Source organism: Lagopus leucura, unplaced genomic scaffold (assembly GCF_019238085.1).
Source record: "Lagopus leucura isolate 7727_CA_CO unplaced genomic scaffold, USGS_WTPT01 Super-Scaffold_100008, whole genome shotgun sequence".
Taxonomy (NCBI): Eukaryota; Metazoa; Chordata; class Aves; order Galliformes; family Phasianidae; genus Lagopus; species Lagopus leucura.
In genome coordinates this window covers 22,149,264-22,169,127 of record NW_024962265.1, presented here as the reverse complement: position 1 = coordinate 22,169,127, position 19,864 = coordinate 22,149,264, and the positions used below count along the sequence as shown (strand labels likewise).

General features: G+C 41.2%; 1 protein-coding gene across 2 annotated transcripts in view; it reads right to left on the bottom strand.

Annotated features, from left to right (window-relative positions):
- The window catches only part of TSPAN12 (tetraspanin 12), a 44,598-nt gene extending 25,361 nt beyond the window's left edge, over positions 1-19,237 (bottom strand). Inside the window, exons 1-4 of one of the 2 annotated variants that reach the window (XM_042872786.1) lie at positions 19,144-19,237; positions 18,627-18,763; positions 5,025-5,107; positions 4,281-4,416 (exon numbers count right to left, since the gene is read on the bottom strand). In XM_042872786.1, coding sequence (XP_042728720.1) covers positions 4,281-4,416; positions 5,025-5,107; positions 18,627-18,692 — 285 coding nt within the window. In that variant the 5' untranslated portion in view covers positions 18,693-18,763; positions 19,144-19,237. Of the gene's footprint in view, positions 1-4,280; positions 4,417-5,024; positions 5,108-9,388; positions 9,522-18,626; positions 18,764-19,143 lie in introns of those variants that run through there. The other variant, XM_042872787.1, reaches the window with a different exon arrangement.
- Positions 19,238-19,864: the final 627 nt, after the last annotated feature.

Genomic DNA, 19,864 nt, shown 5'->3' with positions numbered 1-19,864 from the left:
GCAATACAAACTCCAGCCAGGAAAATATTTTCCAGTGGGATTTTCATGAAGAGCTTTCAGCCAAGCAACAGAGTTTACTCTTGTTGTCTTAATGCAACTAAAACCTCATCAAGTTCACACACTCCAAAGGTTACTATTCTATTCAGGATAGTGATTGAGGAGATAGTGGCTTATTTTTTACTTACAGAAGTGGGCTATGATGACAGCCTAAACTGAAGCATCTGGATTCCTGAATTTCATCCCCAAACTTCCAACCACAAGCAACCCAGCTTTCCTCAACTCCTCCCTGCATTACGTTACTGCATAATTTGCTGACACTCCCCACACTAAAGAGCCTGCCACTCAATCAGCAACAAAACAACTCTTTAATATATGAGAATGTATTTGGTGCTACTGTATTCCACAGCTATAACAAAAAAATAAGCCACTCTCCCAGGTCAAGTTGAGCAAAGGGACATTCAATGAATCCATTTCAATGCTACAATTATGGGGGCTCAAATTAACATGCTGGAAATAACAGAAGTCTAACTAAGAAGTGTTTCTGGTTTTGTAAAGCATCCCTATTGGTGAACTAGGACATTCTTGAGGAAAGTTTATAATAAATCTTAATTGGAATGAATAAGGCTCCAGTTCTAAACAGAAGTTTTTCCCAAAAGATTATTTTCATGGTTAATATTAAGAAAAGTCTACCTCTACTGCTTTGGCTCAATACTCTATAATTTTTTTTAAGCATATGGATGGAATCCCTAAAATTATTTAACTTGGTGTAGTTTTTTGCTGCGCTAGATGCATTGAATTTGCCTGTTAAATAGCTATCTCCTTCAGAAGAAAGTTACTGTTAGCTTAAAACTAACTTGAATGATGAAATGTTATTTTAGAAAAGACATCATTTCTAAAGGCAATTTTCTACATAAAAAAAAAATAATCATGTTATACTGTTGTATATTGGTAGGCATCAACTATATCCATTTAGTAAACAGACCACTTACAAAACAAAATCCAAATATACTGAAAAGCATCTCACACAACACGCAACACATAACAACCCCCAAACCACCTCTCACTAAGCTTACAAAGTCTGCAACTTTAGTGATTTCATTTAGATCCTAAGTATGAAATATGTAAGCTGCAAACTATAGTTCTGAATCAAAATGACCAGCTGTACTTCACCCTATGTCTATTTTCTTTCTTTAAATATTCATACAGTAAAGTTTTGTTGTTGTTTGGGTTGTTTTGTTATTTGTTTGTTGGTTTTTTTTTAATATTTGTCAGTGGGTGCTCCATTGAACTTTTAAGCACAGGAAGCTGCAGATTTTGGGGTATGAGGTACTAGGATGGAAATTTATCATATGAACAATAATCAAACACACCCATCTTTGATGATTCATCCTATTACTTAAATTGTTAACACTGCAAAATGGAGCAAGACAACCACAGTAATTTACTGCAGATCTTCCACACCTGAAATATTAACTTCTTTGCGAGGATAAGGGTCACTTGCAAGACATAAAAATTACATTACAGACACTGTACAGCCATGGGTTATTTATACCAACAGTCTTCAGGATTATGTATTTCTAAAGCAATTAAAATTCCATGATTAGAGATTAAAATTGCTTAGTTCTACAAACAATCCAGAGCGTAAACCTCAAAAGACTGAATTATTACACTTCCTTACTATTAAGCTGAGTAAACATTAACTCAACCACTATTTATGCCCCAAGTGACGTTGGAAAGGTTTAAACATTTTATTTTAAGGCAAAAGTAAAATGAATTCAATTGAATTTCAAAAGTAAATGAATATAATTGTGTATTCAGTTGTATCAAAAATGTCTACTAGCCAACCTTATGCTTTATTGGATTTTCCAAAAATCCAGTTCAATTAACATTAGCACTAGCAATTAGTACACTGCTAGGAACATCAGTATTTGGATCCAAGTATCTTTGTGCATGTCATTATGGTGGCTCATGGACTTCAAAAAGGTTAAAGGCATGACTGAAAAGGTTGTTAATGTTTTACATGAAGATTCTTTTGTTTGAGTTCATCCGGTTTTAAAAGCTCAGTTTGTTGATCCATCATTTTTCTGATTAGTCTGAAGAACAAAGCATTATCTTATGTCTGAATACATCTGCAGTAGAACAGGATTATACTAACTGAACAATTAATCAAAGACAATGATATCATTAAGATATCATTTACTTTTGCTTATCAGTTTGGTTAGCACAAGCAAATTCTATCACTCCTAAGAATGAAATATTGCAAGTTAAACTATAGAAATGTCTTGGTTTGATTTAGTATAATTTAACTGCCTAAACACAATTCAAATAACTTATTTCCAGACGTCCATAAAACCTATGCATGATTTGATCTCTTTTATTGGGAGCTAAATAAAATGGGGCAAACAACAGTTTTAACTTCTTTCTCTTAGTGTTTCCTTATAATTAATTATGATTTTTTGAAGGCTTGTAGCAAACAACCACTCTTACTGGATAATGTACAAAACTGGTATTTATTATGCAGTTGCTTTTGTCTTTTACTTCATTTTCCGTTAAAAGCTATCACTATACACAAAACTCGTAATAAAAGTAATCTTACGACCTTACAAAAAAATCTAAGAGCTTAATGCAGTTTACCATCTTTTAATGCTTTCACTATCTAAAACAGAAGTACGTGTAAGGCCCTGCTAAAATGTAGGTGTTGCTAGATAAATAATTATGATGCATGAAATCACATGAACCTGCTATTTTTACGCAAAAGCTCATAACTAAGTCACAGAACTTGATCTCACCGATTTGCATGGTGAATATCCAGAAATAAAAAACGTATGACTTGTATTACTATAAAGTTTTCAGATTTAAATTATACTTTTCCTTGTTACATAACTTTGAAACAATTATCATATTATGTTCTTAATATACAAAAGGGAGAACAGTATTTGCCATCTAGCAGTTAAGGGACATTTGTGCCGCAGACCTCCAGCTGGAAAACTCAAATAGAATTTATTCCAACTTTCTCTCAAAAAAGTAATTTTAGTACAGATCCTAATTAGAGTTTCCTGAACGTTAATACTATTTTCAACTAGATAAAAGCAAAGGTTATGTAAATCTCAGACAATTTCACACTTCCTTTTTAGTCATTTTGGGCAATGTCTGTGAGGTTTGGGTATCATGTGCTTCAGCCTTAAGACATTAGAAAATTTAAACAACACATGATTTGGGAGAACCCAACACAGAAAAAAAAAAAAATCAGCACAAGCCCAACCCTACGTCTGCAAGACTCCTGGATATTCACAAGAATTGAATGAGTTTACTAGTTCACTTCATCCCACACTGCAAAAACAATAGTCAAACCTAATACACTTCCTTCACATCCTTTGCTCAGGGCTACATTCTACTTGCATTTCCACTAATCTTATGTTAAAAGGCAAAGACAAGATCTGCAGAGAGCAAACAGCTAGATTTCACAGAAGGCCGCAGGCACATGGAGACGTTGATCTCAGTGTTGCCAAGGGCCTAAATGTTTTAAAAATCTAAATATTTAAAATATGTTCAAGGGCTGTTTTTTATTTTTTTTAAACAAACAGAAAAACACCACCATCACCCTCAAAGTCACTGAATTCCAAAAGAACTAAAAGGTATTCGATTCCCATTACAGTCAAAGCCTCACTCCAACAAGATTTTATGCAAGGCCTTGTACAGGAGAGGCTATTGTTAATTGGCTGCTCTTGTCTGAGTCTCCAAACAAAAGAAAAAAACTGATTACTTGTAATTTAGTTTTGAATTTGCTCTCACAAGCAAATGCAAGTGCAAAATTTCACATCCAAGTAAAAGAACGCAGAGGTTCTGAATGCACTCAGACTCAATTTTCATCAGGTACGAATACTATTCTTTTGCTTTATTCCTACAGTCAATTGTGAATGTAAAGTATAGTTTATCTAGCCATTGAAAGAGTGAGAAGGGTAGCATAAGGGTTTATTTCCAAGCACTCAAACTCATTTTCCTGTAATTAGTACTTAAGAGTGAGTTATTTTTCCCTTCAGCAGCTCCTTACTAAACAAAGTAGAATTTTAAAAATGAAACATTGCTTGTCTTTCAGCCATAGCATAATTCCATCTAAGCAATAAATTCTTTCCCACTGTGTGCTTAGCAATTACAATTCCTCACTGATAGCATAACTCAACATGCTAATAAAAAATAATCAGTATTTATCTAGTACCAGAGGAATAAAACTTTTCTTACATTGTTGAAGTGAAGCAGAAGTTAGAGTTTATGAAACATACCCAGACAAGGAGCAACAGATTTCTTTTCACTGTTCCACAGTAGCCCAACATTCCAACTAAGATAAGGAAACAGCAGACTGCAATCATGACTGGATGGACCACAGGAAAGTAAGTTAAAATGACAGCCTCCTCCACCCTGAAACCAATCATAATGAAAATGGTATAATTACACAAAACCTATACAGTAGAAAAATGTAAGATAGCCACTAAAATGAAAAGCACAGATTGAAAGATGTGTGATTCCCAGGACCTTAGAAGTTTAACAGAGACCTCTTCTACATGGTTTTGAATTCAAATGCTGTATTCAAGTACCAGAAGGTAACGTGTAATCTGAAATTTCTTTGGGACAAAGGCAGTGTACCTGTCTGGCACTTGCAAAGGGTGCAGCACAGAGGTCCTGTTCCTCAAACAGGGCACGTAAACACTGCAGTAATAAAACTAACAGCATTCTTAAATCTCTGGACAGAATAAAGTATTTGAAGCAAAAATGGTTACACTTTGGCAAATGGCCAAAATCAATCCCTGTCAAAAGAAAGGCACAGGAACAAACGAGATGAAATTCTGATCTCCCCTATCTCTAATTACAATCGATGCCAGAAAAGTTTACAAAAATACACCTTCCAACAAGACAATAATTACTTTAACTAAAAGTTCCTAGAAATCCTAATTAGGAAATTCTCTGTACAGAACAAACGACATATGCTACAATCATTCACAGATTAATACATTTAAGGAAAGCTTTACCTTGTTTCTGCAGTTAAAGTGAGAACATTATTCAGGTAGTCTCTGATCCAAGCAGAAACACCTAATACACTGATGGACATCAACTAGAAAGAAAAGATTAGAAAAGAAAGGTTATTTATCACGTAATTTAAAAAGCTGCAATATCATTTTTAGTTAAGTAAAGGATTAATCATCAATAACATTTCTCATACAATCATTTACCTATCATGGCAAAGTGCTGAACATCACAATGTCCCCAATATTGTACTTCTGCATGCTTGGAGTTGGTTTGTTGCCCACTCTTAAACAGCTGCTGACAGTGATCTTCTCTACCAGTATGGATAATTAATGCCTAGAATACCTTCTCTTAAACCCTGTGAAGTAATGCCAGCGCTGGCTCAAGTCCTACCACTGCACAAGGTACAACAGAAACAAAAAGGGAGGATTTATGCTGCTAAAACCAGTGATTAGTTCAGGGCTCAGAGATGACATCCATCTGTTTGTACAACACCACGAAGATGCCTTCATGTAAAGCCAGTAAAGAATCATTTGAAGCAACATTCAGGATATAAGAGTACTGATAAGGAGAAGAGACAAATCCCGTGATTAAATTTAGAAGAATCCAGTTCTCTTGTTCAGGTAAAGCCATAGTATGATCACTATGTTTAGTCTCCTGAGCTGTAAAATGACAATACAGGTCACTGCTTTTGGTTTATATTATAAAACCTGGGTCAGTTAAAAGTTCAGTGCCTGACTGTCACGTTCTTCAGAGCCATAAACCCACAACACATCATCAGTACTGCTCCTAAAGGGAAGACTGAATCTGCCCAGAACAGCCACTACCTTGACAGCACTGGGTTTCTGTCAGACGATGCCATCCTGTACCCAGCACATTCTGAATCTACAGTAGAGGCTCCTGCCTCTTATTTTTGTTCAGCAACCACACCTAAAGGATGTGGTTGGAGCACACCTTGCCAGCACTGTTGCTTGGGTTCTGTTCTGAAAGCAGAGGTCCTGCTGGAAGACAACACAGCATTCTTCACCATGCATGTCCCTATATTTTGCACTGGATAATACTATTGTAGGTCTGTAAACAGCAGCTAGGTAAGTCAGTGCATCTTTCCTTCTAGATGCGAGACACCACAGCAACATCTGTGTTTATGAGCACCCTCTGGTCCTAAGAGCACTGCATTTGCTCCTTCATGCACCAAACAGACACAGCACTGCTCTCCAAATGGAGAGATGCTGCCCTTTCAAGGAAAGGAGGGATCCACTAAGCTTTTCTACAAAACCGAGCTAATTCAGAGTTACTAATAATACTACTGTCTACTTTTCAAACCATTTCAGAGAATTCTGCTGGTTTATTACACTCAAAGTAGAATCTGGACACAGAAGGCACCAATACCACTCTCACATTGGCACTTAAATCTGAACAGTAGTCTAGTAGTAAGTCCTGCACAGGGACTGAACCTGGCAGACTCAAGATTTCACTGCCTAGCTGAGTGATGGAGACCTGAGCATGCTGGCTCTCCTTAATGCTGCTTTCAGGCACTGTACAGTGAACACTGAACGATTGGAACACACGCCTCAGCAGTGTGTCCAGGTGGCCAAGATGGCCAATGGCATCCTGGCTTGTATCAGAAATAGCATTGTCAGCAGGAGCAGGGAGTGACCATCCCTCTGTACTCCTCACACATCCTGGTGAGGCCACACCTTGAGTAATGTGTTCAGTTTTGGGCTCCTCACTGTAAGAAAGACTCTGGAGCTCTAGAGCATGTTCAGAGAAGGGCAATGAAGCCGGTGAGGAGCACACGTCTTATGAGAAACAGCTGAGGGAGCTGGGATTATTTAGTCTGGAGAAGAGGAGCCTCAGGGGTAACCTTACATACAATCAATAAATATACAGATGGTATATGTACAATCAATGAATATACAGATGGTATGGTATACCCAGAAGTTTGGCTGATGTAACTAGAGTAAGGAAAAAAGGACACTCACCCTATCCTGGGCTCACATAATAAACTCCAGTGGAATAGATCTCCAGAAAAGATCCTTCCCCCCGGCAGTCAGCTCTTAAATGGGTCTAGGAGAGGTGCAGCCAGGCTCCACCCCTTCCTGCAGCACAGGTGAATTGCCTTCACCCGTGCTCCCGTGGCTGACTTATTGCTCACCTCAGGTGATCAGTCAGAGGTTCAGGCCATGATTCAGCAGCCCCATACACCTTATTGCTCTCTACAACTACCTGAAGGGAGGTTGTGGTGAGCTGGGGGTCAGCCTCTTCTCCCATGTAACTAGCAATAGGACTAGAAAGAATGGCCTCAAGTTGTGCCAGGAGAGATTCAAGTTGAACATTAGGAAATGCTTCTCTGAGAGATTGGTCACACACTGGAATGGGCTGCCCAGGGATGTGGTGGAGTCACTGTTCCTGGAGGAGTTCAAGAATAATTTAGACGCTGTGCTGAGGGACTGGTTTAGTGAGAAATATTGGTGATAGGTAGGACAGTTGGATTGAATGCTCTTAGAGGTCTTTCCCAACCTTTGTCATTCTATGATTACTGGGCTTACTTAATGCTTCTACAATTAGTGAGAAGTGCCAGTCTCCTCTGTTACCTTCAATGGTTACAGCTAGCTTTCCACATGCCTTTAAACTTCCTTAACGTTGTCACAAAGAACTAGCTAGCTGGCACAAGGCTAATGAATAAGGAAGGTTCTTCTGTGTCCTTACTGGCTCTTTGCAATGCTTTGCCTTCGCCTGCAGCATGCTCACAGCAGACTACTTCTGCCTTGAATATTTCATGAGAAGTCCCACTTGCTATTGCACACTGCCTCATCCCACAATATGGAACTGATGCACGAAGTACAGGCACTGCCAGTGAGAACCCCAGCTGCTCAGTGTGCTTCAAGCACAGTCAGAGAAGCTTGCTGCAAATCTACTACATAGATGTGCGTCAGGGTCCATTTCCTTTAAGCTTTGTAGAATCTATTTTGGTTGTTAAAACAGTAGGAGTAAAGAGCATTTTCTGTTCTGTTTAATTGATAAAGCAGGAAGCTGCAAGAGGAGATAAACAATGACCATCATTCCCTTCTAGCTGAACTCCTAGACAACAACTACCTCCTTGGAAGAAAGCAACAAGCAAGTATTATACAAGCAATACTGATCATGTTTCTTACACATAGAGAGGTAAGGAAAACCACAAGCATACAGCACACCTTCTTGTGGTTACAAAGCAATAGAAAACATTTTATACCCTCCCTAAGAAGTCAGCCAATACTTCCACAGAAAGATGCAATTAATTTGGTACAAAGCAATACCAGCCAAATTAAACTGTTGGATGTAAATTACACACAAGAAAATTTCTCCTGTAACCACAGCAGGAACCAAGCTATAGGTCACCTTTCCTATGCTTGGAAAAATCCCTGCTTCTTCAGGCATTACTGACTTCTGCTACTCTTACAATGTGTGTGTGGTATTAATGCTTTAGCTAGTTCAGCATCACTCAAAATGCCTTACCACACTGCTACACTGATGTTACACATGCATTTCCTGACCAGCATCCTTCTGACAAACGGACACAGTCCATGAGGCAGATCTTTGAACCTTCTTCAAAGCAAGGTACAAGTTGCATTATTACTCTGAATAGCCTGAAAGGCAGACTTCTTGGATACACTGGATTCACATCCATGAAAGTCAGTACCACTGTCAAATTGGGGTAACAAATTGACGTGGCTCAGAAACAACATGCAAATACTCAGGAAGCTTCTATTTAAAAAAGGAGTCACGCCATTGTGTAAACCATGAGAAACATAAAAGCAGTTCAGCCATACAGACATTACAAAAGGCATGTTTTACTGTACATAATCCAGCAAGTGCTTGGTAGCCTGTTACTACAAGAAGGAAAAAAGTCACATCCTTTCTAATCAGCTAAGTCAGCTCTAAGGGCAGGAAAACCATGCAGTATGAAAGGTATGTTTGCAACACCAAACTGCCCCACAGTACTGACTGATGTTGCTGCTTAATTAAAGGACAAAAGCTTATCAAGCATTAGCTCATACTCATCAATCGACTTGACAGCTCACTTGCTCCACAGTCACAGGCAAATCACACCAGAAGCATGACATACAGCCCCAAATCCCACAGCCTTCTACTTGCGACTCAACATGCTGCCTCACAGCATGGATGCTGCCCTGTAAAGATGCATAGCATCTTCAAGTGCCATCTGAAATCAGCAAGGCTCAAAGCACCACCTACTTTAAAGCAACTAAGCCAGAGACAGATCTTCAGCTGAAAACACAGGGAATGCATGGACATCAGCAGTGCAACTCAGCCCATGTGCTTAACACAAGGAGGAACAATACCGCTGCCCTGAGCGAGCACCCAAACCTACCAGGAATGACTAATTCTCTGCAACACTGCTTTCAAGGAGTCATGGGCAGAGGCAAGGTCCTCATTATAGCTTTCGTTGGTTCATCCGGATGCAGAACAAAAGGTGGCCTATAAAACTGGCAGCTGCTTCATAACTAATTTAGAAGCAAAATACAGACCAGTTAGAAAGTTGTAGCAAGCTATCAGATAAAAGGACAAAAGTTTACAAGAAACAGAACTACCAAAACAATTTTCACCACAGTAACAGCAGCTACATCATTTAATCAAAAAGTTCATCTGAGCTTCTCTGATGACAGCCAGTCTGCCATGGCGTAAACACAATACGCAAGTAGGCAATAAAACATTTTTATTTGTTGCAGCTGGCTGTACAGGTCACTAGGGGTTTCATTCTAAACCATCACAATATGTTACATAGCCATCAGCATGACACCAAAGGGTTTAAGAAATTATCTGTTGTCATATTCTATTTTAAATATATTTTCACCGAGTAAACAAAGGTAATAAATTATATTTTAATATATGTGTAATATGAAGATCACACAATGAAATATTACATTTCCAAACCAGTTCACAGTCTAAAGTTTTCAAAGCTACTAAATGTTTCTCAGAAAACTTGAAGCACTACAAATGGTCACTTCCAGGCACAGTTTAAGTTACTTTTGAAAGTGTTCTACATCAGTTATGTATTAAAATAACAATTTATTATTCATTAAGTATATACTTTAATCCCTTATTGTAACTAACCTACTCGCAATTATCAATTGTCTTTGGGGAAGCAAGACATTGCTGTAGCTATTTGCACACCTGTTTGCATTCCCTCATCACCTTTTCACATTCAAACATTCTAACACTGTAGTTTTTGCCAAAGGAACTTGCTGAGCTCATTGGACAGCAGGGTTTTTCTCTCACATTATTAAACCGGAGGAAAGGTTAAAATTATCTTCCTCAATAAAAATCACACGGTTCTTTGTATCAAAACAGATGGGGTAAACAACTTCAGGCCAAGCTCTGGGATCCGTACAAAATGCTGAACAGTGGCACTATGAAGAAATTTCTTCTGCATTAAAAGATTTGCACCTCCAAGGAAATTAATTCCCAGATACGGCAGCATTAGTCTTCTAATTTTAGTGAAGGAGCAACTCTAGAGAAATTTTTCCAGTCAGAATTGATTTGGGTAACCTGAGCTGTGACTTTTACCCATGGGGGCAGGGAGGAATCGCTACAAGGTCATGAACAGAACATGTTGCAATGTTTTCACAGGATTTTCACAATTAAGTTCAATATTCAGATCCCTGGACAAACACAGACGACTCAGATCCCTGGACAAGCAAGCAACCACATTTTTCAGGGAGGGAAGGGTGTAAGAGTGGGGGACAGAGGGACAAGAGGTCTCGTTTTTTCCTGTATTACCTGGCAAAAGCATTCAAATGTTTACAGAAAGAATCATGGCCTATAAAGAAGGAAAAAATCCCAATTCCCCACTAATGCACCTTTTATTTTAAGGATACACCAATATTTAGTTTTAGCCAAGGTCCCTGCAGAGGGTTTTGCCATGGTCCCCTCCCACTTGCAAACAGCTGAAGCATGTGCTTATTTGCACTTTGAATGCAGGTTTGCTTGCACAGCTGCAGCTGTGAGTTAACAACGTGATCCAGGCTTGGCATGAGCTGGAACTTGCACACTTCACAATCAGGCAACTGCTGGAGCACAGACAGCCTACTAAAGGGTTGCTCTCCCAAGGAAAGCAGGAGAGCTCTCCAACAACTGACTGCATGAGGATCCTACAGCAGCATAGCAAAAACAAATGTGAAATAGAAGCTCAAATATGTGAACAGGTTTAGGTACAGTTAATCTAAAAGCAGGCTATCCCACCATCAAAATGATGTGCCTTCACACATATACAACACACTCTTAATTTTACTTCTGTAAGTGCTTGCTTCTGTTCATGGACAGCAGTCCATCTCTCTTGGGCAATCAATGTTTAAATTCAGAGTATATAAAAAGAAAACTAATATATCAATGACCATACATATTTCCCACAATCCATAAGACCTGTTTGTCAGTTGGTTGCAGGAACATCACTTAATTTCTTTGTTTTGTATAAAAATACCCACCAGCACAAGAATTACTCAAATGAGCCCGTATTTTTTTTACTTAAATCACAGATTCCTATAACACTACCTGAAATTAAATTGTTCCTTATACCTTGGGATCCCCCCGCTGATTCCTGAATGTCCATAAAGAAACATTAACATCATTTCTAACATTAGGGTGAAGTCTGGGTGTATTTTTTCCTTTCCATCATCATGTCAAGCCATTCTCTTTTAAGGGACTGTATTGCTGAAACTCATCCACTGACTCATAGTGTTCACAAAGAATGAGCCCTCTCACCTATGTATGAAAACAGGTGGGATGAAAGGTTACTCAGAGGCAGAGACAAGTTGACCAGCAGCTCAACTCCGCTTCACTTGGTTAGAACACAGACTGGTAATGTATTGCCCTGTTGGCCCTTCTGCCAAACTCCAGACCTTTAGAAACACACCCTGGCCATCAAAATCCACAGTCTCTCCCTGGTCTACGTTTCTCACCTTTTATCCACTCAACTTTCTTTACTGTCCCTCACTTAAAAACATTTCTTACAGCTTTTCCCCTAAGTAGAAAAGCTCAGATAGCAGCTGATGAAAAACAAAAAAAACAGTTTAAAAAAAGAAATTTATCTATATGTGTATCTCCTCAAATTTGTTTAGTGCCCTTTCCAGAGACAGCACTTGACTTTTCTCTGATTTATATTTGTTCAGCACCTTAAAGAGAACTTTGACATATGCTTTTGCGCACTTACAGAATCTATGGATGTTATTTAAATAATACAGCTCAAAGACACCAAAAAGTAAAAGATTTCTCAAAGACCAATATTAAAAGCATTTCTGTTCTTTTTAAATCTCCTCCTATAGCTTGCTCTGCCATTAAAAGACACCAAACTCCCACAGAAGTGGGAGTTATTCTTGAATGGCCTTCTAAGTATTTTCTTTACATAAGAATGCTAAGAAAATCAGGTTTCAGTTACTATGTCTACAGAACAGTCTCTAAAAGCAGACCATAATGGTTCAGCATGAACACCATATTTACACTGGTAAACACAGGTACCCAGCTCGGCAGTGTTCATTTCAGTGGATATTACCAGTCACATAAACTCCCTGAAAATGTGAACCTTAGTCTATTCACTCCAAGCATCTTCAGATACCACTCACAGGAGAGGCAGTTGGACAGCAGCAGAAACACAACCAACACTCAGAATCTGGATCTGAGGAAGGGAAGATGGAACAATGTCTTTGTTGTGTCACAGTAAATGCAAAACATAAAGTAAAAATAACTACAAGGTTGAACACATACATTTGAGGTTGGAAAAAGAAGCAAACAATACCTCTGCTTCCAATCATTTTTAATGCTTCAATGCACAGTGTTAATATTTCCTTGCTATATTTTCTCAGGTGAAACACAGAACCAGAACTAGGTAATACAAGCGTGCAAAATATTCGCATTAAAGGGAAAACTAACTGAAAGCTTGCTTCTCTTTCATGTTACCTGATTTCTGGTTCACAAGCACAAATTCAAGGTAGATGTAAAGCGATTTACACTGTCGGCCAGGAGGGTTGACTGGCTGCAATCACACAGCCTAAATTAGATGGTACTGCTACATAGTAGGAGCTAGCAGCATGGAGGAAAGTTCAGGCACGGTTCAACAGAAACAGCATTTCCTCAGGCAGATAAACCTCATCAGGTGAAGAACGTGGCAACATTTCTGACTCTGCTCAACACGCAGTGACACTGTGAATCACCTGCTAAAGAGAAGCCTACCACTGTGATACAGTCACCCACAGCTTACAACCTTGATTTGCCCAAGCCATGGTCACTCTCAAATACAATGGACACAACAGCAGCTGCTCCTTCTTGCCACACACACTCACCAGTGAATTAAAAAAAAGTTTTCTCAAGATAGAAAGTTCATACAGATGTATTACAGATATTTTCGGCTCTTTTAACATACAAGAAAACATGAGAAATTTGACAAATTGTGCTGCTTTTATTTGCATTTAGTAGCATTACCTAGTTCACCAATCTAGAACTATACTTTTTCAAAGGAACCTGCGTGTCTGAGCTACCAAGAGAAGTATAACAAGTCTGTACCTCTCCAAGCTGTTGCTTTGCTTAATCTTCTACTACTTTAGACAGTCAGGACACTGAATTTTTCTAGTACTGAGCACTGTTTTCTATTTCTTATTCTAGCACAACCATGAAGGCCACTGCCCATAGACAATCTCCAGTGTTAACTGGCTGGCCATTTTCTGTGACTGATGCCTGCCTTTAATGCCAAGCTAAGGTCTCCCCACCTTAAAGGACTGCAAAGAAAGCTGAAGGGGGAAGAAACTGTAGCAAAGTCCAGAACAACTGGCATTATTACAAAACACGGTGAGGAGGATTTACAACACGACAAGTAATGAAGCTATCAAAGCAAACAAGGATGCTGACATTAAATCCATGACTGCTACTAAGCTGGAATGGTGTCAGGAGTTTGCTGATCTAGGAAAGCCCCAGAAGCACAGAGCCTTATAGTCTCATAGAATGCATAAAACATATTTGTAGAACCATTAAATCTTTCCAAATAAACTAAAATCTCAGTAAAAACTAAATCTCACACACACGTTACCTAGAGATAAAGACTAGTACTGTCTCTAAAAACTGAAAACTAAGAAGCAGTAGCAGCCTGGTTTCTCTCAAGCACCAGCAAGATAATTTGCTTAAGTAAAAAGTCTTGACTGAAAAATGCTAAACAGCGCATTTCTGGAGATGCTAATATGCTGCAAATAGCAATGTTACAGAAACAAGACATCTGCAGAAATCAACTTGCATCTGTCAGTCTAAACTCCTTGAAGTGATGCTCTTGACACATGCACATGACAAGAAGAATCAAACCCAATGTTAAATGCAGGCTTCGTCCAAAGGATATTCCTGTCCAAAGTGCTATTAAAAAAAAAAAAAACAAAAAACAAACAAAAAAAAAACAAAGCGAAACAAGGAAACAATGATTCAAAGAGAGAGAAGCTCCTAAAACCACAATTCTCATTACTCTGAAAAAGACATGTTGCAGTCAGATGCATGATTCAATTGACCTTAAGATCATCTTCCAGAAGAATCATAGATCGACAACCACATTCAGTCACTTAGCCATCAATAATTAGGACACTGACAACATTTTTATTCCCACTTCAGAAGAAAATGCCTACTGCAAGTTGCAGCTTAAGAAATACCAATCTATTCACATCCAGACAACACTCCTTTCATCCCACTCATGCACACGTGTATCACCCTGTTGACTCTTCCAAATCACTGCTCATTAGGTAAACCCTATAAAAATCACTCTTTCCAAATACAAAGCATGCAGTTGTACACTCTGGAGAAGCTACAAGTGTCACAGTGCAAAAAGTTCTCTTGCTTCACTGCTTGTAGAGGGCTTTGACAGTAATCAAATTATGAAGACACCAGCCATCCACACAGCAGCCATTCACACAGAAAGATTTTCTGCAAGAATGATGGTCAGACTAGGCAGTTCTATTACGCATTAACACTTCCTCAAGGAGCTACACCTGCACTTGTCAGCCCTCACCAGACTGGTAAAGTCAAAAGCTGGAATCCCTTACACAAGTGCTGCAACAGTTGCACACAGGACATATTTGAAAATTACTCTAAAATTTTTCTCCTCACAGGCAGATACTCAGACTGCACCAGACACAGCAGCTACAAGGTGTCTTACAGCTTTTTTCAGGGCTTCCAATGTTAGAGGTCAACACAGCTGAGTCTATTTTCTTCTTGGGGGAGAACCCAAGCCTGTTTGCACAATACGTGGTCGGACTGGCCACTGGACTACACCAGAAAGAAACAAGGAGAGAAGGTCACTGTATTCTGGTTAGGAGCCTTAATCAAGCCATGATTTTAAAGTCAACACAAGCTGTTTGTACATCTTCAATGTTTTCAGCCAGAGACTGATAAGTAACACAGCAAACAAACACAGTAACAACTGCTTGCTGTTTGGAGGCCACAGCCCTTCAGAAGGAATGATGCAGGAGTTGTTGTAAAACCCTCCAGGAACAAGTTTAAGGAGTGTAATATAAATGCTCCCAAAATTGTGAGCTCTCTGCACACTCCAGAAGCACACATTGCTCTCATCCATTTTAAGTATGCTGCTATTGCATTTATCTGTTAAGGCAGAGCATAATACCACACTCACAGCTCAGGAGGAATGCAGCTGCATTTCCAGGAGCTGATCTAATCTAAACTCCCTGCCATCCAGTCCATAGTCTGAGCTGGTATTTATCAAACTAAATGCTAACATAAGCAACATTACAAGCTGAAGCTTTCCAAATGGAAGACTGGTGGTGAAGAGAAACAGCTCCCACCCCACACACAGGCAAGTAAGCACCTGCTGCCCGCAGAACTTTTCCATGAGAACTTTTTGCCCAGCAGGGTCATACTCTTACACTCAGAAAAGTCAGTGGTAGCACTCCCACTGACCCCAACGGGAGAAAATTCAGCTCTGACAGAGAAAGAGATACGAGACATTTCACTACAATAAGCAGTGAGTAGCAGATCTGTATTTACGTGTTAAATACACATCCAAACAGGATCAGATAGGAAGCAAAAAGAGGTTTTTAAATGAGCATGCCTCCAAAGAATCTGATTTAACCACCTACCATTCATCCTATTTCTCACTACACAATTATGGTGACCACTTTTCGCTTGTTTGTTTTATTCTGAGTCAAACAGTTGCATACAATTACTTTTTAAAATTCAGGGAACCAGCTCCAAACAGATTGGCCAATTTTTCTCTTTAGTTCTAACACCTTTAATTCTATACACATTACAGGAAACAGCTTTATTCTACTTAACATCTGTAATGCAAGTTACCTGCTGAAACTGGCATTTACTATTCAGTTACATATTCACATCCTTTGACACACATTTTGTGAATACAGATCTTGCTTAGCTGCTTAGGTGTTACCTAAAGCATTCTGCCATCAGATATGAAGATTTAGATATTTTTCACATTGTTGTCTTGAAGATGATTATGAAAAGTTGCTGTTTTCTTCTCTAGGACTTCTTGTCATATTTGTATACACTCAAAAGATCCCCTTTCCTATATGAGTATGAAAGAAAAAAAGTCACACTTTCTACTCAGCAGTGACCTGAGACACCATTATTCAAAAGGCAAACAAAAAAAAAAATCTAAAGAATGGGAAATTATTTCTAGCAAATGCTTTTAAGAAAATACTGAAAGATGAATTACGGATGGATGAGGCTAACAGCAGCGTAATATGGATGCAGGTGCTGTCCACTGCCAAGCTGCAAAGTGCTCTGCAGCTCTGTGCCTTAGCTCCACAACAGAAAAACACAAGAACAAAACAGTGAAAAGCTGGAAGGAGCAATCTGACATGGAACATGGAACAGAACTTAATTCAAGCAAAGAGGGCAAACACTTAAATCTCCCAAGTGAGGCAGCATGCACCCTCCCACACAAATATACCTACATGCATCTCCCATCTGCACACCTGGTTGTTTCTCTCTACACCTGTTCCCTGCTCACTGCCTCTTCATTTGTCCAACCTCTGCCTCCTTACACGTATGACATTTATCAATCCTTGATCTCCCTAGAGAGGAGCTGTGATGCAATGCACCAGTCCCCTCCAAAGATACGGGCAAACTTCCCTACACAAGGAGCATCACTCAGGAGGAGAAATGGAGCACTCAGGTCCAGCACCAAGGCCCTCACCACCAAAAAAATGGGGGCATTACCTCGTGAGGTTATCACCTAGGGACCACATGAAGGGTTGCACAAAGATGCCCCTAAATATTGTCTGAAGAAACACGGTAAGCACAGAGCAGGGAGGGAAAGAGAGAAAAGTGGAGTAAGCTTAAGGTTACAGGCTGCTTTAGGGGGTGAATTAAGAGCGTGAATGAAAACTGACAAGAACTGCTCAAGGAAGCAATCTGGAACCAAGATGAAGGTAATGAGAATGCACACTGGAGGACAGGATGTTCCCAGCCACATGGATGTACGCTCACTCAACTCTAGCAGCATATGCCTAAAAAAACAGGAATAAGATCCAGGCAGCCCTCACCTTAACAAAATACAAGTTCCAGGATTTTGTATGACATCCAATGAAAAACATGCATAATGTGATAAATAATTGCATGTTATTTAAAAAGAAAAAAAAAAAAAAGGAGAAGATTTCCTCATCTTCTGTTTACAGGGCTTTAGTCCTACATTTGCTGGAAGAGTGAAATACTTATGTTTCACCTCTGTCAAACACCAAACTTTCAATAGAATCTTATTTTGCCCCAATAGACTCTAATAATTCTCTCAATCTTATTCTGCTCTACACTTAAATCTTCAGTAATCTTCATTTTTACTTCAATATAAAATACAGTTGGTGTTAGCCTATGTATGCTGCCTGCATCACACAATCAGGCAGCACCTCTCAAATCAGTACTTACCAATGGGTGTGGGATGTCATGCCTTTTACTCGTTCTTTTTCCTATAATTAGCCAGCATAAATCTCAACTATGCAGGTCAAGCAAGCTTCATTTGGTGTGAATTTGTTCTGTGTGAAATCTGCATCACACAGTTTGTGTGGAGACACAAAATGTTTAGGAGCCAGAGCTGATCACACCCATTTCACACTTGAGAGCTGTAAGCCCTACTACTGTAATTACAGCTTTGACTGAAATGCTGAAAGCAAAAGAAAGAAATCACTTCAAGCCCTGTCTGCCAGCTTGGATCCAGTCCCCAAAAGCACAACGATGAGCTGGATAAGGCCTCCACAGGGCAGCTCAGCACTCAGATACTTCTGGGAGCGGAGTTCAGTCGGGGTCACGGGATGCTTTGACACTCATACAGTGAGGAAGCCACCACACCCCTGAGAATTTCCCTCTCTGCACGCGTACATTATGGGTGCACACATCCACACGTGTATTTATAACACGAAGCCAGTACCACACTAATTTCACTCAAAACAAGTTTCCAAACGCTTTTCTTTAAGGCATGTCACGACGAGCCCCGCCTGCCCAAGGGTGCACATCAGAGACACTCAGGGGGCCGCTTTCCCTCCCCGGTTCCCGTAGCCCCTGACCCGGAGGCACCACCGGGGTCGTGACGCGCGCCGCGGCCGCCACTTGCTCGGACTCACCCAGAAGAGGAGGTTGAGGGCGTAGAGCAGGCAGCGCAGGCACCTCACCGAGTCCTCCCTGGCCATGGCGAGCCCCCGCGGGAGACACCCCCATTCCCTCACCACATCCTCGCTGCCGAGGCCGGGCAGCCAGCGCTCTGCGGAGAAAGGCAGATAGGGCCGGGGCAGCCCGGTGAGCCGCGCCTCGAGGCGCAGGTGGCGGCACGGTTTCCTCCGCCCAGCCTGACCCGGCCCGGCCCGTTCGCGCGGAGCGGCGGCGGCTCCGTAGGGGCAAGGCCGGCTCACGGCCGCGGGCAGCACTTCCCCTCCGCAAGCCGCTCTCGGAAACAGCGTTTAAAATTAACAACTAGAATCGCTCCGAAAGGCGACAACCCGCGCGGCGCCCCGGGCTGCCCCGCGGGACCAGCGGCGCTGAAAGAGCGAGGCGGGCGCCGGCCCCCTCCCCACCCGGGAGGGACGCGCTGTCCCGGGGAGAGCAGGCAGGCGAGGACGGCGGCGCTCAGCGCCTCTCACTCACTTGCTCCGGCGAGGATTCATCGGGGCCGGGCAGCGGAGCACCGAGCCGCGGCGCCCATCCACGCCGGGCGCTGACGGAAAGCTCCCGGCGGCCGCCCCGCACCTCTCCGTCCCTGCCCGCAGCGCTCCGCAGAGCCCGGCGGCGGCCAGCGCCACCGCGCACGCGCGCCCGCCCGTTCCTGCGCCCGCAGGGTCCTAGCGCCGCCGCCAGCTGCGGACCGCTTGGGGAGCGCGGCCGGAGGTCCTGAGTGCGGTTCCTCAGACTCAGGATTGCCGTGCGCCCACACGAAGGGCAGCAGAGGACAAACTGAGCTGTCACCGAGCATACGCGCTGTGGAAACCTACCGTGGGCCAAAATGGAAGAGGCAGTTCGGAGCGCGTCCAAATTTCCGTGGGAAAGAGCTTGGGTTTCGCTCGGCGGATTGCTGCCCGCCTGGGTGGGTTTGGCTCTCAGGCTGCCAGAAAGTGCATACCCAAATGCCCTCCTTCTGGCTGGCCCCTGCTGGAAGCCCAAATTTGCCGGGCCTGGGGCTGCCTCCCTTCCTCAGGAGAGAGGAGAGATTTTGAGCAATTGCCTTAGGAGAGCTGGAATACACCAAAACCTCCTCCTGTGGTATTTTGAGCTTGAAGATCCACTCAAGAAACAGCTGTGGCTTTTCTTCGTAAGGTTTTGGTGGTTTGGGTTTTTTTGTTTTGTTTTTGCTTTTGTTTAATTTTTATTA